The 26,309-nt window shown below is 49.4% G+C and overlaps 3 protein-coding genes across 3 annotated transcripts; 1 reads left to right on the top strand and 2 right to left on the bottom strand.

Moving 5' to 3' along the window:
* The first annotated feature begins 1,224 nt into the window (after nucleotides 1-1,224).
* LOC123407705 lies at nucleotides 1,225-3,274 on the top strand. The gene is made up of 4 exons (XM_045100893.1): nucleotides 1,225-1,255; nucleotides 1,698-1,744; nucleotides 1,861-2,005; nucleotides 2,742-3,274. Exons 2-4 carry the CDS (start codon nucleotides 1,707-1,709, stop codon nucleotides 3,006-3,008), a joined length of 450 nt encoding a protein of 149 aa, XP_044956828.1. The 5' UTR covers nucleotides 1,225-1,255; nucleotides 1,698-1,706; the 3' UTR covers nucleotides 3,009-3,274.
* A 16,911-nt stretch (nucleotides 3,275-20,185) lies between these two features.
* LOC123409448 lies at nucleotides 20,186-21,501 on the bottom strand. Its single transcript, XM_045102345.1, has 4 exons — nucleotides 21,097-21,501; nucleotides 20,864-20,980; nucleotides 20,277-20,363; nucleotides 20,186-20,191 (listed from the first exon to the last, which is right to left on the bottom strand). The coding sequence occupies exons 1-4, from the start codon at nucleotides 21,499-21,501 to the stop codon at nucleotides 20,186-20,188; spliced, it is 615 nt and encodes a 204-aa protein (XP_044958280.1).
* A 543-nt stretch (nucleotides 21,502-22,044) lies between these two features.
* On the bottom strand, nucleotides 22,045-23,307 carry LOC123410810 (nuclear transcription factor Y subunit C-4-like). The gene has a single exon (XM_045103751.1). It carries the CDS (start codon nucleotides 23,106-23,108, stop codon nucleotides 22,311-22,313), a length of 798 nt encoding a protein of 265 aa, XP_044959686.1. The 5' UTR covers nucleotides 23,109-23,307; the 3' UTR covers nucleotides 22,045-22,310.
* Between the last annotated feature and the right edge of the window lie 3,002 nt (nucleotides 23,308-26,309).

Genomic DNA, 26,309 nt, shown 5'->3' with positions numbered 1-26,309 from the left:
TATGGATTGTGCCTCGCTTACAGTATCTAGTCTGGTACAAAAAATGATCCAAACCTGTATGATCATCGAAATTTTACAATTCCGACGATTATAGACATGCTCTTATCTTATTAAGTTGTCTTCGAGAAAGACTTGAAAAAAGGTGATCCATTAAAGAGGGACTGAAATGTTAGGTCTGCTGACTAAAGGGCAAGCAGCAGCATGCCACACAAAAAACATACGACTATGAAGATTGGATTAAAGCATACCTACACTTGCATTTCTAGTTAGTGCTCAGTCTCCATCTTCTTCAAAAAGAATAAATTCCCCAAAAGAAAAAAATACACATGTTGTGCGCGCACTCGCTTTTCGGCGCTCTAGAATGAGACATCGCCGCTTGCCTGGTGGACACTTAGGCCATGCCCCAAGGTATGTCCCGTGAACCCATGAACGACCATACGAATTGGACACCTGACCCCGTCAGCACAAAGACACACGCCAGACAGCGACACACGTATAGTCATAGATGTATATAACACCCAACATAACCCTCATTTTTGCCGAGTTTTTCTAAAAATCAACAAAGCACAAATTAAAGTCGGTAAAATGTTCGCCGAATTTTAAACTCGGTGCAAGGCACACGGCTGGATGGCCTCCGGCAATCATTAATACTGTCCAGTGCCTTTTATCGCAAACTCAGGGATGTGCTTACACTATACAGTCATAGAAGAGATTGATGCATGAAAGGTATGCAATATTTTCTAGTTGTAACATTATTAACGAAGGTCGATTATCCAACCTGCTGGCTCATAACCTTGCCAAATTTTCTCATCGCTTGATCAGCGTCGCGATTTGTGGCTTACCAATCTTCAAGCCAAACGTGCATTCCTATGAACATTCTTGTTGATCAATAAAGGTTGTCAAACACATGCATGGCAAATGACCATGGAAAAATACCAGCATGGCAAATGGTTCAGAAAATAAACCAGCACGGCCCAGCCTTCCTGCTTTTGTTTTTCGGTTCTGCGAGCGGCCCAGCAGCCCAGCATCTCCCCTCACGACCGGCTCTCCCCTACCTCACGAGCCAACCAACCACGTCGTCGGCGGCGGCGCGCTCACTGGCCTGCCGTCGCTCCATCCCCGCCATCGGGCGCCCGGCCTCCTCCCCTTCCTCTGAAGCCCGCCCCCCTCACCCGCCCCCGGCTCCCCCGACGCCCAACGGCCGGCGCCGCTCCCCGCTCCCTGCCCCGCCCCGCCCCGCCCAGCAAAGCTACAGGTAATAAATCCACCACCACCAACTCGGAGTAGTTTGATTTGGTTTCTCACCGCCGGTGGTGTGGAGTTTTTTGGGGGCATTTCTCGTCCCGGCGGTTGATCCTTGACCAACCACGAGATTTCGTTGCTGTTATGCGTTACATGAGCACGCAGTTCTAGGTGGATTACGGCTGATGTGCGCCGTGATGTGCGCCGGGCGGCATGCCTTGCTCTTTGTCACACCTCTCTGATTCTCTACCGAGCATGCCGCCGCGAGATCTTGACTCTTGGCAGAAACCTACTCAGTGCAGGCATCAATCTTTGGAGTCTTCGCGTATCATACACGTTCCTACAGCATATTATTTCCTCTTTGTGTTTCCAATAATTTCACCGGTAGGCATACACCTACCCGTTCATCGAAAATGATGCACTGAAACCCCCTTCACTTTCCTCCTTTCCTGCAGGTGAACGCGATGCTGCGCAGCTTCCCCCAGGCCCATCGGCTTCTCAAGTAAGCGAGCACGACCAGCTTCCCATAGCTGGCTCGCCCTCTCTACACTTCTCTTTCGCTTGTGAACAGATTGATTCTTGATGGTGCCTCTGTTCTTCTTGATTTGTGGGGTTCAGGAGGCTGGGTTTTGAGAAGGGAGACGCCTACTTCTTTAAGCAGATGGGCAAGGGCATGCTATGCACATACGCGCTTTTTGGCGCCGCGTGGTTCTGGAATGAGACATCGCCGCTTGGCTGGTGGACGCTCAAGCCACGGCCCAAGGTATGGCCGGTGGTGACCTTTAGTTTATTTCCTGGATGGGGCAGACATGAATTGCTGAGGCCTTTTGTTTTGCTGCAAGATATGTAACCAGTACAATAAGTTCATCCTGCTGTATGCTTAGTTTTTGGTGCTGTGGTTCAGAACTGCCAATAGATAATGTCCAGATAGCGCATACTGTGACTTAAGACATGAATTGATCCAGCAGAGTCTATTCTACAATTTCATTGTATGAGAAGCTCGCATAATTGCAGCAGTATACATAGACTAGTAGAACTGATTTGCACCCGTGAACTGCCATAACGTGTTGCTGATTAAAGCGTAGGCAGCAGCATATTAGATGCTTGTATTATGTTTATGAGATGTGATTCAGAAAACCTTTATGTGGTGATTATATTTTGCCTGCAAAAATTTCATATGCCTCGTTAGGCTTTACTGAAATAGTTCACATTTTCGGTCGTCCAATATCAACTAATAAGCACTCCTTACATGTCATATTGAGCACTGAAAACATGAGACTAATATGAAAAGGAGCTTATGTTCTGTCGGGTTATATTATGCGACACCAAACGTGGCGCGCTTGGTGACATATGATTATTCATACTGATCACTCAGTGGAGGTGAATCTCTCTTCTACAAGGTTGTTGAAAACAGCTCTGAGCACTCGTTTTCGCCAATGCTTATCTTCCTTTTCACCAGACTGTTCAGTTTATATTCTCATTTCCAAATCACCCCCCAGGAAGAGAAGGAGATGGCGCATCTGTACGAGCGCAGGGAGTTCCCGTACCCCGGTGACGAGGAGGCGGTTGAGGAATTCATAAAGAGCGGGGGCGCCCTGGGCACGACGATCGGGCCCAAGGGGTTCGCGGACGCGAACATGGACTCGGACAACATGCAGAAGCAGCTGCAGTCGAAGAAGTTCGACCAGGAGGCACGCAAGCTGTGGTTGCGGATGCGCAACGAGGTTGTGCAGGAGCTCCAGGAGAAGGGGTTCGACGTCGAATGAAGATTAGTTTTATTCCCGCGAAAGAAATGGGGGGAAGGCGTCGGCTCGATTAAGTATTTTGCATTGATGGAAGTAGAAGAAACATTTCCTGGGATAACGTTAGATGCCTCCAAGTTCAGTGCAAGCCTTTTTTTTTTCTCGATGGAGATTAAATTCGCTTGCATCCAGGCTTGTATTCCTTTCCTCTGTCTTTCTTTGGAGTTAGATAAGTTGTTTTCCATGATTTAACAATTAATCACATATATATTGAGACACCGGTTTAATAATGAAATTTGCACTTTGCCGATATATCAGGGCAGCTGGAGTATTAGGGCCCTGGTGATTAAAGCATAGGCAGCAATGTGTCATCAGATTAAGTCGACGGGCCACCGTACGCCATCGATGCACCTGCCACCTGCTGCTGCGGCGCATGGTAGTACGGGTATGCACCAGCTGAAGACCCCGTGGGCTGCTGCCCCTGCCCGGTCCTAGGAAGCTTTAGGGCGTGCTTGGTAGCCTGTATGGAGAGTGTATGAGCCCAAAAGTTCCCTCCCCGACCCATTTTTCGCTGTTTGGTAGGGTGTATGGGTTGAGGAGAGCATGCATCAACTGATGCAAAAAAAGGGCCTCAGCATAGCTGAGCCCGGCACCCCCGCAGAGGCGAGCTGAGCCGAGCTATGCTCAGCCCATGCACCCTCGCCCCGTCGCGCCCCGCGCCCCGTCGCCCCGTCGCCTCGCGCCCCGTCGCTCCCGAGCTCCTCCCGCGCCGCTCCCGCACCCCACCGCTCCCGCGCCCCGCGCCCCGCCGCTCCCGAGCTCCTCCCGCGCCCCGTCGCCCCGTCGCTCCCGAGCTCCTCCGGCAGCCTCGCCCGCGCCCCTCCCGAGCCCTTCCCGCGCCGCTCCCGAGCTCCGGCTGCCTCTGCCCCCTCCCGAGCTCCGGCAGCCCCTCCCGAGCTCCGGCCGCCTCTGCCCCTCTTCTTCCTCCCTCCTCTTCCTCCCTTGCAGTGCACCTCTTCCTCCTCCCTCTTCCTACCAAACACAGTCTCATCCAAACATGTCACAACACATGCATGACCACCAAACAACTGAAGATGAATGTATTCATCATGTCTATACTTAGCATGCATCAACAGGGAACAACTATGCTAGGGTGAGAACAGCTGCCAAACACACCCTTAGTATACCCGCTACAGGTATGGCAGGAGGTGGGATGATCCTCCGGACACTCAGGGAAACATCATCTTCAAACAAGGAATGTACGACCCTATTTGTTTAAAAAGACCTAGATTTTTTTAGTCCCAACTAAAAAGTTATTAGTCCCTATCTGTTTGTTTTCAGGAACTAAACAGGGACTAGAGGTCATTAAATACATACAAAAGACCATGTTATCCCTGACCATATTATTAAATAACACTTGTTCATAACACTTATTCATAAGCAAAGATTACAGAAGCAAAGAACACTTGTTCATAACAACCGAAATAATATATCATTGTTGTTTCAACGACCACAACCCATTAGCGACCCAATCTTTAAATTGATTCATAGCAGCACTATCCGTCTCATTGGTTGAATCATTTCTTGGAGTAGTTGTTGGCACAGACAATGGTACATAATTTTCATTTTGATCACACGGGCTCGGCCTCGTCCTACGACGCCTCGAATGTCGGTCGATGAGGCACCACGGGCTCGGCCTACACCGCGTCCAGTGCCCCGGGACACGGACCTCCCACGCCCTCTGACGCCTCCGTCAACGGCAGCTGCGCTCGGGGCGACGAATGGACGCCCGTGAGCGCCACCGATGCTCACAGACCGGGTCAGACCTCCTCCTCCCTGGGACACAGACCTCCCACGACCAGGTCCAATCGGAGGAGAACCATGAACGGACGGCTCGTCAAGGAGGAGCTGCAGGTACGAGCCCAACTCGGGGTCGTCGACGTTGCTGTTCAGATCCAAAAAACCAATTCCCCTCCCCAGATTTCCGCCGACGGATGAGCCCTGGGATGCCGGTTGATGCGAGGGGAACTGAGAGAAGAATTGTGTCTCGTCGTCTTCATCGGTGACCATAGCGGCGGCGGCGGCTCAGGGCACTGGCGACGGGGGAGGGGAGGAGCGAGCGAGCGGATGGGCAGGGACGAGCGAGCAGATGGATAAGGTGCGGTGCGGGGGCACGGTGGAAAAAAGTTCCAAAAAGACCCTCCCACAGAAACTTCTTCCTTAAGTCCCAAACGCCTCTTTTTAATCCTAAAAATCCTTTCTGTTTGTTTCACATGTTTTTTTAGTCCCTACATCAAAAAATCTCTGTAAACAAATACCCGGACAAATACCCGGTAATTTTGTGGACGCTATTGACTTCTCAAGGTGCGCCCATTCGTTAATGTGCAGGACTCGTGTAGCCTTATTCTGCCACCAACCAGTGTATGTTTTGCATTGCCTTGTTATAGAGCAATCCATACATTAAAGAAAAGAAAAGGCATTTCAGGGTCCAAATTTCAGGTGGATACATCTGTCTAGCAAGAGACGCAGTGCCGTTGGGCGGAGAATGATCTGACCCACCACCCGTGGTGCAGTGCCGATCTCGGCAAAGCCCCGGCGTTGGTCAGGTTGCCGTGTGTGGCACAGGACAGAGACACGACCCGGCACGGCACGCATGTGATCGAATCGATCCCACCACATGTACGTACGACCGGAAAGCCAGAGGTCCAGCAAGAATAGTATTCCACTATCATGAACGAATGCCTCGCCCGCGCCCCTCCCGAGCCCTTCCCGCGCCGCTCCCGAGCTCCGGCAGCACCTCCCGAGCTCCGGCTGCCTCTGCCCCCTCCCGAGCTCCGGCAGCCCCTCCCGAGCTCCGGCCGCCTCTGCCCCTCTTCTTCCTCCCTCCTCTTCCTCCCTTGCAGTGCACCTCTTCCTCCTCCCTCTTCCTACCAAACACAGTCTCATCCAAACATGTCACAACACATGCATGACCACCAAACAACTGAAGATGAATGTATTCATCATGTCTATACTTAGCATGCATCAACAGGGAACAACTATGCTAGGGTGAGAACAGCTGCCAAACACACCCTTAGTATACCCGCTACAGGTATGGCAGGAGGTGGGATGATCCTCCGGACACTCAGGGAAACATCATCTTCAAACAAGGAATGTACGACCCTATTTGTTTAAAAAGACCTAGGTTTTTTTTAGTCCCAACTAAAAAGTTATTAGTCCCTATCTGTTTGTTTTCAGGAACTAAACAGGGACTAGAGGTCATTAAATACATACAAAAGACCATGTTATCCCTGACCATATTATTAAATAACACTTGTTCATAACACTTATTCATAAGCAAAGATTACAGAAGCAAAGAACACTTGTTCATAACAACCGAAATAATATATCATTGTTGTTTCAACGACCACAACCCATTAGCGACCCAATCTTTAAATTGATTCATAGCAGCACTATCCGTCTCATTGGTTGAATCATTTCTTGGAGTAGTTGTTGGCACAGACAATGGTACATAATTTTCATTTTGATCACACGGGCTCGGCCTCGTCCTACGACGCCTCGAATGTCGGTCGATGAGGCACCACGGGCTCGGCCTACACCGCGTCCAGTGCCCCGGGACACGGACCTCCCACGCCCTCTGACGCCTCCGTCAACGGCAGCTGCGCTCGGGGCGACGAATGGACGCCCGTGAGCGCCACCGATGCTCACAGACCGGGTCAGACCTCCTCCTCCCTGGGACACAGACCTCCCACGACCAGGTCCAATCGGAGGAGAACCATGAACGGACGGCTCGTCAAGGAGGAGCTGCAGGTACGAGCCCAACTCGGGGTCGTCGACGTTGCTGTTCAGATCCAAAAAACCAATTCCCCTCCCCAGATTTCCGCCGACGGATGAGCCCTGGGATGCCGGTTGATGCGAGGGGAACTGAGAGAAGAATTGTGTCTCGTCGTCTTCATCGGTGACCATAGCGGCGGCGGCGGCTCAGGGCACTGGCGACGGGGGAGGGGAGGAGCGAGCGAGCGGATGGGCAGGGACGAGCGAGCAGATGGATAAGGTGCGGTGCGGGGGCACGGTGGAAAAAAGTTCCAAAAAGACCCTCCCACAGAAACTTCTTCCTTAAGTCCCAAACGCCTCTTTTTAATCCTAAAAATCCTTTCTGTTTGTTTCACATGTTTTTTTAGTCCCTACATCAAAAAATCTCTGTAAACAAATACCCGGACAAATACCCGGTAATTTTGTGGACGCTATTGACTTCTCAAGGTGCGCCCATTCGTTAATGTGCAGGACTCGTGTAGCCTTATTCTGCCACCAACCAGTGTATGTTTTGCATTGCCTTGTTATAGAGCAATCCATACATTAAAGAAAAGAAAAGGCATTTCAGGGTCCAAATTTCAGGTGGATACATCTGTCTAGCAAGAGACGCAGTGCCGTTGGGCGGAGAATGATCTGACCCACCACCCGTGGTGCAGTGCCGATCTCGGCAAAGCCCCGGCGTTGGTCAGGTTGCCGTGTGTGGCACAGGACAGAGACACGACCCGGCACGGCACGCATGTGATCGAATCGATCCCACCACATGTACGTACGACCGGAAAGCCAGAGGTCCAGCAAGAATAGTATTCCACTATCATGAACGAATGCCTCGCCCGCGCCCCTCCCGAGCCCTTCCCGCGCCGCTCCCGAGCTCCGGCAGCACCTCCCGAGCTCCGGCTGCCTCTGCCCCCTCCCGAGCTCCGGCAGCCCCTCCCGAGCTCCGGCCGCCTCTGCCCCTCTTCTTCCTCCCTCCTCTTCCTCCCTTGCAGTGCACCTCTTCCTCCTCCCTCTTCCTACCAAACACAGTCTCATCCAAACATGTCACAACACATGCATGACCACCAAACAACTGAAGATGAATGTATTCATCATGTCTATACTTAGCATGCATCAACAGGGAACAACTATGCTAGGGTGAGAACAGCTGCCAAACACACCCTTAGTATACCCGCTACAGGTATGGCAGGAGGTGGGATGATCCTCCGGACACTCAGGGAAACATCATCTTCAAACAAGGAATGTACGACCCTATTTGTTTAAAAAGACCTAGGTTTTTTTTAGTCCCAACTAAAAAGTTATTAGTCCCTATCTGTTTGTTTTCAGGAACTAAACAGGGACTAGAGGTCATTAAATACATACAAAAGACCATGTTATCCCTGACCATATTATTAAATAACACTTGTTCATAACACTTATTCATAAGCAAAGATTACAGAAGCAAAGAACACTTGTTCATAACAACCGAAATAATATATCATTGTTGTTTCAACGACCACAACCCATTAGCGACCCAATCTTTAAATTGATTCATAGCAGCACTATCCGTCTCATTGGTTGAATCATTTCTTGGAGTAGTTGTTGGCACAGACAATGGTACATAATTTTCATTTTGATCACACGGGCTCGGCCTCGTCCTACGACGCCTCGAATGTCGGTCGATGAGGCACCACGGGCTCGGCCTACACCGCGTCCAGTGCCCCGGGACACGGACCTCCCACGCCCTCTGACGCCTCCGTCAACGGCAGCTGCGCTCGGGGCGACGAATGGACGCCCGTGAGCGCCACCGATGCTCACAGACCGGGTCAGACCTCCTCCTCCCTGGGACACAGACCTCCCACGACCAGGTCCAATCGGAGGAGAACCATGAACGGACGGCTCGTCAAGGAGGAGCTGCAGGTACGAGCCCAACTCGGGGTCGTCGACGTTGCTGTTCAGATCCAAAAAACCAATTCCCCTCCCCAGATTTCCGCCGACGGATGAGCCCTGGGATGCCGGTTGATGCGAGGGGAACTGAGAGAAGAATTGTGTCTCGTCGTCTTCATCGGTGACCATAGCGGCGGCGGCGGCTCAGGGCACTGGCGACGGGGGAGGGGAGGAGCGAGCGAGCGGATGGGCAGGGACGAGCGAGCAGATGGATAAGGTGCGGTGCGGGGGCACGGTGGAAAAAAGTTCCAAAAAGACCCTCCCACAGAAACTTCTTCCTTAAGTCCCAAACGCCTCTTTTTAATCCTAAAAATCCTTTCTGTTTGTTTCACATGTTTTTTTAGTCCCTACATCAAAAAATCTCTGTAAACAAATACCCGGACAAATACCCGGTAATTTTGTGGACGCTATTGACTTCTCAAGGTGCGCCCATTCGTTAATGTGCAGGACTCGTGTAGCCTTATTCTGCCACCAACCAGTGTATGTTTTGCATTGCCTTGTTATAGAGCAATCCATACATTAAAGAAAAGAAAAGGCATTTCAGGGTCCAAATTTCAGGTGGATACATCTGTCTAGCAAGAGACGCAGTGCCGTTGGGCGGAGAATGATCTGACCCACCACCCGTGGTGCAGTGCCGATCTCGGCAAAGCCCCGGCGTTGGTCAGGTTGCCGTGTGTGGCACAGGACAGAGACACGACCCGGCACGGCACGCATGTGATCGAATCGATCCCACCACATGTACGTACGACCGGAAAGCCAGAGGTCCAGCAAGAATAGTATTCCACTATCATGAACGAATGCCTCGCCCGCGCCCCTCCCGAGCCCTTCCCGCGCCGCTCCCGAGCTCCGGCAGCACCTCCCGAGCTCCGGCTGCCTCTGCCCCCTCCCGAGCTCCGGCAGCCCCTCCCGAGCTCCGGCCGCCTCTGCCCCTCTTCTTCCTCCCTCCTCTTCCTCCCTTGCAGTGCACCTCTTCCTCCTCCCTCTTCCTACCAAACACAGTCTCATCCAAACATGTCACAACACATGCATGACCACCAAACAACTGAAGATGAATGTATTCATCATGTCTATACTTAGCATGCATCAACAGGGAACAACTATGCTAGGGTGAGAACAGCTGCCAAACACACCCTTAGTATACCCGCTACAGGTATGGCAGGAGGTGGGATGATCCTCCGGACACTCAGGGAAACATCATCTTCAAACAAGGAATGTACGACCCTATTTGTTTAAAAAGACCTAGGTTTTTTTTAGTCCCAACTAAAAAGTTATTAGTCCCCATCTGTTTGTTTTCAGGAACTAAACAGGGACTAGAGGTCATTAAATACATACAAAAGACCATGTTATCCCTGACCATATTATTAAATAACACTTGTTCATAACACTTATTCATAAGCAAAGATTACAGAAGCAAAGAACACTTGTTCATAACAACCGAAATAATATATCATTGTTGTTTCAACGACCACAACCCATTAGCGACCCAATCTTTAAATTGATTCATAGCAGCACTATCCGTCTCATTGGTTGAATCATTTCTTGGAGTAGTTGTTGGCACAGACAATGGTACATAATTTTCATTTTGATCACACGGGCTCGGCCTCGTCCTACGACGCCTCGAATGTCGGTCGATGAGGCACCACGGGCTCGGCCTACACCGCGTCCAGTGCCCCGGGACACGGACCTCCCACGCCCTCTGACGCCTCCGTCAACGGCAGCTGCGCTCGGGGCGACGAATGGACGCCCGTGAGCGCCACCGATGCTCACAGACCGGGTCAGACCTCCTCCTCCCTGGGACACAGACCTCCCACGACCAGGTCCAATCGGAGGAGAACCATGAACGGACGGCTCGTCAAGGAGGAGCTGCAGGTACGAGCCCAACTCGGGGTCGTCGACGTTGCTGTTCAGATCCAAAAAACCAATTCCCCTCCCCAGATTTCCGCCGACGGATGAGCCCTGGGATGCCGGTTGATGCGAGGGGAACTGAGAGAAGAATTGTGTCTCGTCGTCTTCATCGGTGACCATAGCGGCGGCGGCGGCTCAGGGCACTGGCGACGGGGGAGGGGAGGAGCGAGCGAGCGGATGGGCAGGGACGAGCGAGCAGATGGATAAGGTGCGGTGCGGGGGCACGGTGGAAAAAAGTTCCAAAAAGACCCTCCCACAGAAACTTCTTCCTTAAGTCCCAAACGCCTCTTTTTAATCCTAAAAATCCTTTCTGTTTGTTTCACATGTTTTTTTAGTCCCTACATCAAAAAATCTCTGTAAACAAATACCCGGACAAATACCCGGTAATTTTGTGGACGCTATTGACTTCTCAAGGTGCGCCCATTCGTTAATGTGCAGGACTCGTGTAGCCTTATTCTGCCACCAACCAGTGTATGTTTTGCATTGCCTTGTTATAGAGCAATCCATACATTAAAGAAAAGAAAAGGCATTTCAGGGTCCAAATTTCAGGTGGATACATCTGTCTAGCAAGAGACGCAGTGCCGTTGGGCGGAGAATGATCTGACCCACCACCCGTGGTGCAGTGCCGATCTCGGCAAAGCCCCGGCGTTGGTCAGGTTGCCGTGTGTGGCACAGGACAGAGACACGACCCGGCACGGCACGCATGTGATCGAATCGATCCCACCACATGTACGTACGACCGGAAAGCCAGAGGTCCAGCAAGAATAGTATTCCACTATCATGAACGAATGCCTCGCCCGCGCCCCTCCCGAGCCCTTCCCGCGCCGCTCCCGAGCTCCGGCAGCACCTCCCGAGCTCCGGCTGCCTCTGCCCCCTCCCGAGCTCCGGCAGCCCCTCCCGAGCTCCGGCCGCCTCTGCCCCTCTTCTTCCTCCCTCCTCTTCCTCCCTTGCAGTGCACCTCTTCCTCCTCCCTCTTCCTACCAAACACAGTCTCATCCAAACATGTCACAACACATGCATGACCACCAAACAACTGAAGATGAATGTATTCATCATGTCTATACTTAGCATGCATCAACAGGGAACAACTATGCTAGGGTGAGAACAGCTGCCAAACACACCCTTAGTATACCCGCTACAGGTATGGCAGGAGGTGGGATGATCCTCCGGACACTCAGGGAAACATCATCTTCAAACAAGGAATGTACGACCCTATTTGTTTAAAAAGACCTAGGTTTTTTTTAGTCCCAACTAAAAAGTTATTAGTCCCCATCTGTTTGTTTTCAGGAACTAAACAGGGACTAGAGGTCATTAAATACATACAAAAGACCATGTTATCCCTGACCATATTATTAAATAACACTTGTTCATAACACTTATTCATAAGCAAAGATTACAGAAGCAAAGAACACTTGTTCATAACAACCGAAATAATATATCATTGTTGTTTCAACGACCACAACCCATTAGCGACCCAATCTTTAAATTGATTCATAGCAGCACTATCCGTCTCATTGGTTGAATCATTTCTTGGAGTAGTTGTTGGCACAGACAATGGTACATAATTTTCATTTTGATCACACGGGCTCGGCCTCGTCCTACGACGCCTCGAATGTCGGTCGATGAGGCACCACGGGCTCGGCCTACACCGCGTCCAGTGCCCCGGGACACGGACCTCCCACGCCCTCTGACGCCTCCGTCAACGGCAGCTGCGCTCGGGGCGACGAATGGACGCCCGTGAGCGCCACCGATGCTCACAGACCGGGTCAGACCTCCTCCTCCCTGGGACACAGACCTCCCACGACCAGGTCCAATCGGAGGAGAACCATGAACGGACGGCTCGTCAAGGAGGAGCTGCAGGTACGAGCCCAACTCGGGGTCGTCGACGTTGCTGTTCAGATCCAAAAAACCAATTCCCCTCCCCAGATTTCCGCCGACGGATGAGCCCTGGGATGCCGGTTGATGCGAGGGGAACTGAGAGAAGAATTGTGTCTCGTCGTCTTCATCGGTGACCATAGCGGCGGCGGCGGCTCAGGGCACTGGCGACGGGGGAGGGGAGGAGCGAGCGAGCGGATGGGCAGGGACGAGCGAGCAGATGGATAAGGTGCGGTGCGGGGGCACGGTGGAAAAAAGTTCCAAAAAGACCCTCCCACAGAAACTTCTTCCTTAAGTCCCAAACGCCTCTTTTTAATCCTAAAAATCCTTTCTGTTTGTTTCACATGTTTTTTTAGTCCCTACATCAAAAAATCTCTGTAAACAAATACCCGGACAAATACCCGGTAATTTTGTGGACGCTATTGACTTCTCAAGGTGCGCCCATTCGTTAATGTGCAGGACTCGTGTAGCCTTATTCTGCCACCAACCAGTGTATGTTTTGCATTGCCTTGTTATAGAGCAATCCATACATTAAAGAAAAGAAAAGGCATTTCAGGGTCCAAATTTCAGGTGGATACATCTGTCTAGCAAGAGACGCAGTGCCGTTGGGCGGAGAATGATCTGACCCACCACCCGTGGTGCAGTGCCGATCTCGGCAAAGCCCCGGCGTTGGTCAGGTTGCCGTGTGTGGCACAGGACAGAGACACGACCCGGCACGGCACGCATGTGATCGAATCGATCCCACCACATGTACGTACGACCGGAAAGCCAGAGGTCCAGCAAGAATAGTATTCCACTATCATGAACGAATGAAGCTCTCTTTTGTCACGTGAGTTCGCATCTCCAGCAGTTGAAGCCCCTAAAAACATCACTGAACCAAAAAAAAGTTGATGCCTTGAAGACCATCCGATGACAACGGGGTGCATGGAAAGGGCATCTTTTCAGTCACATCCCATCCAAATTAAAAGTTTGTGAGAGAAATGATTAGGTGGGTCAAGAAAAAAGACACATGGACAGACATTATTTGCCGAAACTTCCGCCGACGCCCCCGAGGGCCCCCTACCGCGTCAGGTTTTATCTGGATATGCCGATGTTATTTTAACGTCTTAGGAACGCTGAAAGCGTGGTTGAGCCGTTTTTTGGTCAAGAAGCGTATCCAAAGCTAATACCGAACCTAAAAAAGTATACTGGGGCATCCTGGCTGAACCGTGCCGGTGTAAACCGGAATGGTATGGGAGCGACCCATCACCTCTGACCTTGGGGTTGTTCTGCTAGATACAAGGAGCCCGGCGAGGCACGTCAAGTGATGATGCCCACTCACAAAAAGGGAAGCGGTCGGCATGTGATAGCGGGTGTGGACGGCGACAGTTTGGAGGCTAAAACTGCCAGCCCCTTAATTTTGACTACCTGCACCACCCACATCATCAACTGGATCGTCCACATCATCAACTGATGTGCTACAACTCCTTGTGCATTCAGTTACTACTACTTGTCATGCTTCTGACCGATCATCGACTGTCAACTTTTTGCAAACCAACATTACACATTTGGTTTCACACAAATTTCATGCTACCACCCCCAAGCTGCATGGGGTGGTGGCCCCCGACGTCCAACGCCTCTTCGACGAGCTCCATGTTGGCTCCATCCAGCTTGACGGGATCAACCGTGCATACATCCTCCTGCTTCCGAAAGGGGTTGGAGTTCCATCTCCGTCTTCCTTCCGGCTGGTCTCCCTGCAGAATGAAGACGTCAAGATCCTATGCAGAGGTCTAACGATCAGGTTGCAGCGGCAGATCCCCTCCTTGATCGATGAGGATATGTCTGGCTTTGTACGGGGGAGAAGTATCTTAAAGAACTTCATCCATGCGACGGAGTTGATCCAGTGCTGCCACCGACACGGGGCGCCCACGGTGGTGCTGAAGCTCGACTTCGCGAAGGCCTTCGACTCCATCAACTAGGATAGCTTGCGCACGATCATGGAGGTGTCGGGCTTTCCCGCTCAGTGGTGCAACTGGGTGGATCACATCTTGAGTTCCTCTTGCTCGGATGTGCTGCTCAATGGGGTGCCTAGGCGATGGTTCAGCATTAAGTGTGGGCTTAGGCAGGGGTCCAATCTCCCCTACCTGTTCCTCATCGTTGCTGACGTCCTCCAGCAACTCGTCCGCCAGGACTGTGTGCTGCGCCATCCCCTGCTCGATAAGAGCATCTCCAACGGCCGTGTCAAAAGATGCGCGCGCGTGGTAAATCCAACTTTTAGCATGCGGGACGTTTTGCCGTGCTTCAGCGGTGGCGGAAAACTCGCGCACGCGGGAACCGCTTGCACGCGCGCGAAAAGGCGGCAGCTCGCGCGCTGTTTTTGCTGCACCGCTTCCGGCGCGCCTATAAAATGCGGCGCTCGCCACACGCCTTTTCCTCGACTCCTCTTCCTCTTCCTTTGTCACGCGCGCCTCCACCGCTCCAGCGCCCCGCCACCATGCCGCCGCGCCGCCGAGGAGCGTCGGGCTACCGCGGCGTCTGCCTGCGCCCCAACGGCGGGTACTACTCCGAGATACGCTCCGGCGATCTCAGGCTCAGCCTCGGCACCTACGAGACGGCGCATGAGGCCGCCCGCGCGTTCGACGCGGCGGCGTGGCGCCTAGGCAGGCCGCGCGGGCAGATGAATTTCCAGGACGTCTACACGCTCCAGCAGGCGCTAGACGTCGCCCCGCCGCCTCGTCTTAACACGGGACAAGACCGTGCGGAGCACGCTGCACGGCAGCGCCGCCTCCTCGTTGCCCAGGAGGACGAGCGGGTCATGACGGAGTGGCGCCGGCGCCACCCGGAGGACGTCGCCTACGAGCAAGTCTACTGGGCAAGGCGCCGCGAGGAGCGGTTGGACAGGCGTCGGCGGAAGGCATTGGCGAACGCGCAGGCGGATATCGTCACAGCAGGCGGGAGGTCGTTCTTCACGGAAAACGATGATCGTTGGTTGGACATATGGCTCTCAACCTCGGATGACACCGACGAGGATGATGATGGTGATGATGGTAGCGACTAGGAGTAGTTTCTATCTAGTTGCACCGCAATTTTATCTATGCTTTCGAACTATCTATCTAGTTACACCGATGTAAAATACCTTTGTATCGTTTTTTATTTATGCAATCTATCTAGTTTTTATTTATCTATGCTTCCGATTCATCTGAAATAAAAAAAATGTTGTGAGCGCGCGCTGTATTTTTTCCGCGCTGCTGGAGCGGCGCGCGCGCTACATTTTAACGTAGCTGCTGGAGCCAGCGCTGCGCGCTGCTCCAATCTAGACGATGGACGCGCGGCAAACCAGCTTTTTGCGCGCGGCGCGTTGGGTGCGCGTGTTGGAGATGCTCTAACGCCCTCGCAGTCGTGCTCTAGTACGCGGATGATACGTTGATCGTCATTCGCGCGAGCTCTGACGGGGCTGTCCGTCCGCGTCTGATCCTGGACCAGTTCGCGGAGGCCGCGGGGCTGGTGATCAACTTCACCAAAAGCACCCCCGTCCTCGTGCATGTCGTGGTTCGGGAACAGATTGTGGCGGCGCTAAGGTGGGCGACGGGGGTCTTTCCTTAGTCCTATCTCGGGTCCCCCTGAAGATGGTCCATAGACTCCACCCGACCCTTCCCTCGCGATGGGTGGCTTGGGTCTGGGGGGACGCTGGCGGGCGCTCCCTCCTCTCCCGCGGAGTGCTGGGTCTGGGGTGGGGTGAACTGCCAAGCTCTGGGGAAACTTCTCCCACTCTATCGCGATCTCTCCATGATGGACATGGGGACGGGCGGACCTGCTCTTTCTGAAGGGATTCCTGGCTGCAGGGTGGGGCTCTGATCGTGGCCTTTCCCACCCTCTTCTCTCATGCCGTGGACGCTGGCGACTGTCTCCGCGATCTGTGCAGCTCTCCCTGCCAGTCGCGGCAACGACGAACACCATCTGTGCCGCGGTGCCCTATAATCGAGCTTGGTGTACAAGCTTCTTCGCCTTGGAGGAGTGAAGGCGAGCTTCCCTAATGTGATCTGGGGGTCACGCGCCCCGTCTCACGTACAGTTCTTCAACAGGCTCCTAGTTCAACGGCGTATACACACCCGTGACGTGCGCTGCATGGCGCCATCATTCGGCCTCGTGGCTCAGTGACCTCTCTCTCTAGTGTTTTCTACATGAAATGCCCCTCCTCTCTTTTTGAATTATCTGGGATTATAGCCCACTTTAAGTAATACTAGCAAAAGGGCCCGTGCGTTGCAACAGGAGAAAAACAATTATAATCTTCAATGATACTCATCACGTCTTTAAAGTTTTAAGACATTTCTTGAAATGCATGAACATTTTTTGAATTAGCAAACATTTTTTTTTTCAATAGCACTCAAAATCATGGAGTTTTATTATTTTCACCAACATTGTTCTCAAAATTATTAACATTTTTCTGAATATGCAAATATTTTTACAAAAATCCCGAGCATTTTTTGAATTCACAAACATTTTATGTTTTCTTCAAAATTTTATTTCAAATTACTAAGTTTTATAAATTGCAAAAGTTTTTCAAAGTTCTAAATTATTTAAATTAAAAAATGAAAATAAAAAACGAGACTAAAAACAGAGGCACGAGCTGTTTTTAAGATTTTTACATGGACTTTTGTTTAAAATCATTGACTTTTTTTATTTTATGGACATTTTCTCAAAATTTAAACATTTTTTTGTATATGGAAACATTTTTCAAAACTCGTGAGTAGTTTTTGAATTCTAAAAAAAATATGTTTTTTTGAATATTTTATTTCGAAATTCTCAGTTTCTTAAAATTGAGAAAAGTTATTTGAAGTTCAAAATTATTTAAAGTATAAAAACAAAATGGAACTGAAAAGAAAAATTAAAAAACGAACTAAAAAAAAGCCCACGCATGGGCTGGCCCAAACAGGTGTGCTGCACCTTTTTCCAATGCCCAGAGCGTAATATAGGAGCCGCCTACATGGGCCGGCCCAGTCCAGAGATTTTCATGTTTGAAACGTTTTCTATGACTTATAGGTAGTATTGGTGGGTAATTTTAGCTAACTTTAGGGGCAATTTAAGTGACGTACGGCAGAAGCAATATTTGCTTTATTAGTAGGTACTAATACAAATGCCCGTGCGTTGCACCGGGCAAAAATTATACACTGCTTACATGTTCAACCACTTAATCCTGATGAAACAGAGGATCTTAATCTTGATGAAACAAAAAAACTGTAAATAAAAGTGTATGAAACCTTGAACATGAAAATTATCAATCAGGATATTATCATGTCATACTTCACATAGTTTTTAACAATCTCTGTCATAAAGGTCTCATCTTGTTATATTCCAAGATTACCATCCCGTTTTAACAGTGCAACAACAAAAGGAATCTCAAAATATACTTTACTATCATTCTAAACATGTACTTGGTCCTTTAAACAACATATATATGCACTGATGATCACCTATAAACATTTTAAAAATACATTAGTAATGGATATTACAGATTAGAACCTTTTTCGGTTTGCGTAAGGTTACTTACATTATCATTTACCCACCCCTTTTCATCTAGGAGGCACATCAATTGATTTTCTAAGACAGAACTTCCATTTGTCGTCACCAACAATTCTTTTCCTGAAGATGTTTCTATTGCTATATGAGCACATAAATCATGGTCTGTCAATTCATAATCTGCAAAAAGGTCAAAAAGTTTAACAAAATGTATTGAATAAATCTACGTGTAAATATAGGTGAACCATACACATGAACAAATAATAAATAGACTGACACACATAGAAAAAAGATTGAAGATGCGAGGTATTAAAGTACATGTTATAAATTAAAGAATTACCTTGTGGGAGATAGTCTTATGGTTCATCAACTTTGATCTGTTTATGCTCATATGGTTCATTATCATCATCTATTGACACTTTTGCTTCATTCATCAACTCAAAATCTGGAGATAATGTCATGCTGTTTGGAGAACGAGGTGATGGCAATGGATAATGATTTATCTGATTATCTCATTCCGGCACAATCAATGCAAAACATTCAAAAATCGAAGATGATGTTGAGATTGATGGTGACATAGGTGATGTCTCCAAAACACATGATTCAGAATATTTTGCTTTTTTTGAAGGTCGGTTATCAAAATCGTCTACAATTATCAGTTCAGCGATGCCATTCATTTTCTGTGATAACAACACAACTTAAAGTCAAACCTCCAATTTTGAAATCATCTAACAATATTGAAAAGCTCATTATAGGGTGGATTTTCGGATTCCAGCAAGTTATGGGCAGAGAACTGTGCATATATGTGACCAACAAGAGTCTAATCAAAATATCTATGTCATATTAGCATAAAAAATAAGAGGACCTCATTCTACAGCAAAAAAGATGTGTATTGTACAACACATACTACAGAATCTGGAACATCTTGTTCATGGTTGCTATATCTTGTTCATGGTTACCACTTGCTCGCATCAATTTCAATTGGTACTTGTTGCAGCTAGTTTCACAAAGAAAAGAAGATGAAAAAGTACAAATCGAAAAGGTGATTGCTTGAGCATATGCCAACAGAAAAATTGTGTTAATTACTTGCTCACATAAATTTAAATTTCTACTTGCTGCAGCCAGTTTCACAAAGGAAAGAAGATGACAAAGCAATAGAAAGCTATAACCATAAGTTAACTCCTAAATTCCGACCTGCAGCGGCCGACGATGATGTGGAGCCTAACACCCAGAGGAAGGCTGCTATGGATAACCTCGGTTTCAGGAAGTTAGGAATCATGTTCAGGCCTTCAGGGATGGCGAGATGCTGCATAGACATTAAGTTATAACTTGTGTGAACCACAACTTCTATTTTCTTAAGTTCAATTTTTCTGAAAAAATACTGAAACTATCTGGATGTGTTTGCTTCAACCCAGAAAAATATCAGCAAAATCTTTATGTAAATAGCTGTAAATCAAACACAACTCCATCTAAGGCATGCGACCACAAGCACTTCCGTCATCTCCTAGATCACACCTTACAACAACATAATCAAGGCAGGGACAAAGTAAGATAAAGAAAGCTGCAACGGCAACAATGCTTTGACCCGGCAACAAGAGTGTTGCCCCCTCAAGGACCTAAAGCGATTGAGGCGGAAGATTGGTGAAGGTAGATACCTGTGGCAAAGAAGGTCTAAGCGACGACTGATGGTCTTCTAAAAAAGTCGGCTCAGGAGACCTTCTTCAAATCTACCGGATACAGGTACATATTATATCAAGCAAATAAACCTTCCAAAGGAAAACATTAATTAACTTATAGCAAGTGGCAACTCTATTTTCACGTAGTAGCAATTGCCAACTCCTGCATGACTCACCGACCTTCTATGTAATGTAAGGTGGAAGCATCCCTTTCAGGAAAGAGGTCAACATTACCAGCGCTCTCTCAGGCTGGAAGGATGGAACAAGATGACCGGCACCTCTCACTGATAGAAATGTCAATCCTCCGGCGTACTGCTGAACATATCCTGCCACCTAACCAGTGAGTGAAGTCGTCAATTTCAGAGTGACCAAAACATTGTAGATGAATAATGTTTTTGATGATGGGATTTAATTACCTCCCCCTTTGCCACCCATGGGCGCCATGGAGTGGTCACAGGAAGGCCAAGGTCTTGAATAGAGTACCTCGTCGCCGGAAGAGGGCATACGGAATCGAAATCACCACTGTAAAATGCAGGAAAGTTTATTGTACTACTAAAACTAAATATTTTTAGGTGTCTGAGAATAACTGATGTTAGTCTGTTACTACCTGAATATCCAAACGGGAAGCTTGTTCTCGATCAAGAACTTGATGGATGGCAGCATAGTCACTGGCGCATCTTTCCACTTGAAGTTTCTGCAAGCATGAATCACACGGTTAACTTTCGGACGTGTGGGTGAAAATCATTGCAAAATTGTTGACCGGTATATGCTAAATCAGTGTCCAGTTCATCTAATTACTTGCAGGCTGACCACTCTGTCATCCTAGCGTGGAAAGCGTCCTGCACTGCTGGATCATTGAGATAGCCATTGATAGGATAATCACGGCACGGATCATACCCTGGCAGCCGCGCACAATTTTAGAGAAACGTGAAGGTCAGCTAGCAATTCAGAATAACTTACATAACAAACCATGTATGAAAGTACCCTCCAACACATGAATTTACCTCTCTGATGATCCAGAATCCCAAATCAACCCCACCGATAAGCAGCTCAAATATTCACATTTTTGCCGGTATGTCCTAACTCTCTTGACTCAAGTGTCGTTTTCTCTGTGCATCTAAATCAAAATTTGTGTTACTTAGGTCTCCCATTTTTGTGCTTTTTGTTTGTTTTCTGATGTGGCATATATAGCACCTGGAACTTCAGCCCGTCGGGAGCCGTGGCAACCTGACCGCCCTTCTCCCCGCCATCGCTTCCGCCCTTGTGCTCCTCCTCCTTCGCGCCGTCCACGCCCACGAACACGCGCTGCTGCTGTCATTGCGTCGACACAGGCAAATGGTCGAACACGTGAGCGTCATGGATTGGACTGGCACTGAGTCGCGAGATTGAGTCGGGGGAATGGAGGGGTTGGGTTTCGATGATCTCACCGAGCCGACGTTCACCGGCTTCGTCACGCGATGCTTCAGGTAGCCTTTGGAGCGGATGGAGATGCTCTTGGGCATCGCCGCGTGCTTCTCGGCCGGGGAGGCGGGCAGCACCGGGGGAGCCGGCACGACCTGCGCCTGCGTCTGTCCGACGTGGAGGGGGAGGAGCTTCTCGTCCGAGGAGGCGAGGCGCGCCATGGGCATGGGCTGCATCTTCCCGAGGTGGAGGCGGCAGAGCTGGTCGGCCAGCGCGACGACGGAGGCCTGGAGGCCGTTGGGGTTGGGGCGGCGGGGGTCGACGGGGACGAAGGCCCCGGGCTCGAGCTCCATGGGCTCCTCCTCCTCCGCGTCCGACACCGTCTGTGGGTACCGGTCCGCCAGCCACCTGTAGAACGCCGGGACTCCCATCTCTCGGAACCTTCCGGTCGGATCCCTCTCCTCTCTCGCCTATCCTCCTCGGGGGGCGGCGCTTGCCGGGGGCTTGTGGCGGGGACGGCGGGGCGGCGGTGGCTCCCCTCTTCTTCTCTCTCTGGTTCGATCTGCAGGGTGGGGAAGACGGAGGTAACGGGGCAGGGTTTTTTTTCCACTTAATGAAGGACTGCGGGTTGATTTCAACAAAATACAGAGGGTTTTCTGCAAAATTGCTACGACGGACGGCAAAAGCACTACGCGCTTTATTATTAGGGGAGAAGAGGTAAGATAAGATAAGATATTCAGGTGGGGAAGCTCCCCCCACCCCCACCGACCCGGCCGGTGAAAATTCAAAAAAAAAAAAAAAAAACTCCTATTGTGCATTCAGTTTTTCAGCTGCTACTACTACTTGTCATGCTTCAGCCGAATGACCGATCGTCCACTGTTAATTTTTTTGCAAAACAGAAATGCACACTCGGTCTCGAACAATCTCAGCTGGAGCTCGCCATGATCGTAAATTCCATGCAAGACAATGCAACGTGCCACAAGCAAACACATCATAGATATAAACAAAAATAAGGCATCACCAAAGGCCAACCTTCCGGTAAAAATTTGACCGCATAGTCTCAAATCACAAATTCATAATCCTTGGCTGACGACACCAACACAACAGCAACCAAACCTCCATGGGGATCTCCGAATCTCTCCTCATCAGCAACGAATAGCGATCATATGGAGGTCAATGCGAGACCAAAAGTTTTTTAAACATCCAGGCTGAAACGAGGACTCTGAATCTGGTGATAGCATCAGGGCCCGTCCTGTCGTTGCTGAGGCTCTTGCCACACGTAGGTGGACAGATGGCCCTGCTCTTCTTCCTCAGGCTCCTGCCACACATAGGTCGACGACGGTCCACCATACGCCGTCGATGCACCTGCCGCGTGCTGCTGCGGCGCATCGTGGTACGCGTATGCACCAGCTCCTATGGGCTGCTGCTCGGTCCTGGGAAGCAAGACCCTCTGCTCCATCGTCTCATCCCTGGGAAACAAATCCAGCAAGAAGTCGTAGATGTCGGTCCTAGCCACAGCGGCAGCGATGTCGCTCATGTGCAGGACCCGACGCTTGTTCTCCTTGGTGACCATCCATGACCTCATCGTCATCTCCAGCGTGAACATCTCGCATGCCTTGGCGAACAGCGCCGGAGCTTCCGCCGAGATCATGTGAACGTCCTCGTCGGCCCTCATGATCTTCCTTATCCTGCTGAGTGGCAGGAGGTGGTTCTTCATGTCCGTGGTCTGCTCGATCTCTGACCGTTGCTCGGCCCAGAACTGCTGGAGCTGGCTCTGCTGCTGTTGCTGGAGCTGCTGCTGATACTCCTGTGACAGCTCGTACATACGCTGGTCCTGAGCACTGAGCTGAGCTGGATTGCCAAGGAATGGTGGCGCTGGTTGTGAACCGGCAAGAGTGACACCAGGAGCTATGCCGACTGTTGATGCAGCGGTATACACTTGTGATCCACCAGCAACATCACCCATTGCAGGCTGAGGTTGCCCAGAGGGTACCATGTCCACTTCTTGATCTTGATTGCCTGAAAATCTATGGTTCATCTGGTACTGTGAAAAAGAATGAGAAGTATTAATCAGCTTAATCTTACAGTCAAACAATCTTGAAGACAGTTTGATAGTGCTAGGCTGCTAGCCCCCTAAGTTGCAAACACAATTTTGTGCAGTGCCTTCAGATGAATGTGAACATTTTGACTCTCTTTCAAGATCAGTTTCAAACACCGAGTTCATTTCTTTGTTAGGATCCTCTCAAAAAAATCATAAAAAATAATTTATCTGCTAGTAGAAACTAAGATCAGCTCTGAGTAACAGCACCAGTGCAGAAAATTGCATAGTTAAAATATTGTACACAGGCAAAAACTACCAAACTAAATGGTTGACAGAAATCAATAGAATAAATCTTGCTATAAGCTGAATGGAGTAGAAACTAAGATTCTGTATAGGCAACTAGGGCATTCTAAGCCATCACAAATATAGCATCTTGTTTTCTGTTCCATCTTGAGTGCAGTGCCCAAAGAGAGAGAATGACGTCCGGACAACATATAAGATGTGTCTCTAAACACACATCTATATTAAAATTATACTCAGCAAGAATTGTTCTGATTGTTTAATGGCACTATAACATATAAACAGCTTAGATTGCACAAGCAATCAATAGTGGTCATGGTGGTTTCTAACTCCAGACAGGCCCCATAGGTGCTCCATAAAAGAAATATAGCTAGAGAGTGGATAACTCAGTTGAATATCCCCACCAGATGGTTTCAAACAAAGAGAAAAGAAAAGTAGATGGTGACAAGGGTGGGAACTGTGATCAACCGCAGCTGGATAATAGAAAAACCATATTCACGTCATAAGACTCATAACCATATTAAGAATTTAGATGAATATGTTTATTCAAAAATAGATACGGATACCAGCAGTGAACATGAATATACAGAGCAGAAATAAATAGAATATCTGAATCATGGTAAACCATTCCAACTATATATTCATGATATATAAAGATATTTGATTTCATACATATTAAGATGCATATTCTGGTATCACCATCCGCACTTGTATCGCCTACAGAGATGGTATCATTCATATGATCGAGGGATCCTGTGGGACCGTTTCGATCGACAGTTCAATACAAAGAGTAAGATTTTAGATTGACAGTGAAAGAGATCTTAGGGTCGCGTCGTCCTACAACCAAATCATATGCCAACCTGAGAAGAACCATAACAGATTAGACAACCACCGATTTCTATACCTACTGGCATCGTCGATGATTTTTTGTTAGATTTATAACCTCCTAACAAGAAATCCAACGGCTGCTAACACCATATTGATATATAGATCTAGAATTCTAGATAATGGCCATTGCGGGCGGCACTAGATCATAAAGATCTGAAATAGTTTGTACCAAACCAAATGACTAACTAGAATTATGCACTAAAAAATACTGCATAACTAGATTGACATGTAAATGAGAAGAAAATCAAACAAGATTGTACATACCCATGCAATACAGGTTTCTTGCCCACCTAAGAAATTATCTTTTCGATTAGCCCAAAGCTCGGCAAAGAAAAATATATTTATATACCTTGATTGCAAGAGCCGTAAGACAGCCAAATGTAGAACATGTGTGATTTCTACACACTAATATGGAAAGTAATTAAAGACATAGGCTATCTTTCTCTTTTTAAAACTTTCTAGAGATTTCCGGAAAGTATAGCTTTGATACATTTCCCAAGCATTGATTCGCCATACTCCGCTATAAAAGGATCACATTTATCACTGAAGATTCGGAAAATCTTCGTTTTTAGACTTTCTAGGCAGATCCGTTTTAATTCCAGTGATAGGCACAGCTGTGGCAGCAAGCTGTATATGACTGCACAGTTCGTTTTTCTTTTTCTTTCCAGAAAGCGTTATATGAGAAACTTGAGTTGCTAATGTAATGGATAATAAACAAAGTAGTACATGATGTATACAGATGATGATAACAGAAATGATTACCTTGGCAGAGCACGAACTTTTGCAGCGTTCTACTTCTTTATAAATTCTAAAGTATGTTCTTTTCTTGATAATTAACCCTATTTTTCTTCTCCTCCCTCCTTTTGAGAAAAAGGATCAACACCAGGCTCTATCACAGATAAATATCTACTCCCTCTTTTTTTTTAGAGAAGGAGGATGACCCCCGGCGTCTGCATCTGGAAGATGCATGCGGTCATTTTATTGATTATTCTCGAGGACCTTACAAAGTAGTACAACAAAATGTCTGAATCCGCCATCTTGGCAACATGTACCGCTACATCTATCCATATGATGAAGGGTGCAAGTTGGGCCAAATACCCAGACCTCTCACCTAAACCTAACATCTAAAGCCGGAGGCCCCGACCGAGCCACATACCGGGTCCTGGGCACAAACCGGTCCGACACACGCACATGTGTCGCCGCCTTCATCTTCCACTGGTCCATCTTCAGAGCAGATTGAGGTGCTAGCCTTGGCAGGTGCCTCCGCCATCGACGCCACCATGACGCCAAACGACGACCTCCACCTACGCGAGTCCATCTCCAAGCAACGGATGCAGATCCATGCTAGGATAGGGCCGCACCACCGCCGTCGCCCACCACCCACAAGCGCCACCGAACCCCAGCAAGGTTCCCAAAGCGACGCCTTTAAGAAGGGAACGACGCTGTGAACGCCGCCGCCGCCCAACAAAGTTAAGGCTTTCGCTCGGGAGACCTAGGAGAAGGGGAAGTGAGGGGATCAGTCCATACCGACGCCTCCAAGGAGGGGAACGGCGCCCTCAGGCGTCGTCGTCGACGCGGCCGACCATGGCCGGCCAGGGATTTCGCCCGAACTAGATCCCCGCCACCAGCAGCGCCTCCTGAACAGAACCGACGACCCAAGGAAGCGCGTCCCGACCAGGCTAGCCCGCACGCCGAGCAGGGGAGGAGGGGAAGCGCCAGATCGCGCGCACCGGCCACCGCAGAAGCCGCCGCCGGACGCCAACGACCACCGCCCGCACGACTGCTAGCCTATCGTGCCTAGCCAAAGGAGCCGCTGCTCCAGATCCGGGGCTCCCCACGCAGAGGCGCCAGTGCAGCCTAGGCCCCGCCGCCACCATCCTTGGCGCTCCCGGCTTGCCCGGTGGCTGCCTCAGGCGGCGGCGAGGAAGGGAGGGGAAGGGGGTGAGGCCGGGGGGCGGCTAGCGTTGGGAGGGAGGAAGGGGGCGGCTAGGGTTGGGAGGGAGGAATATG

The sequence above is a fragment of the Hordeum vulgare genome, chromosome 7H (genome assembly GCF_904849725.1).
Source record: "Hordeum vulgare subsp. vulgare chromosome 7H, MorexV3_pseudomolecules_assembly, whole genome shotgun sequence".
In the NCBI taxonomy this organism is placed as follows: Eukaryota; Viridiplantae; Streptophyta; class Magnoliopsida; order Poales; family Poaceae; genus Hordeum; species Hordeum vulgare.
Note: the sequence above shows the minus strand (reverse complement) of the source record. Positions and strands in the feature narration are given on the sequence as shown.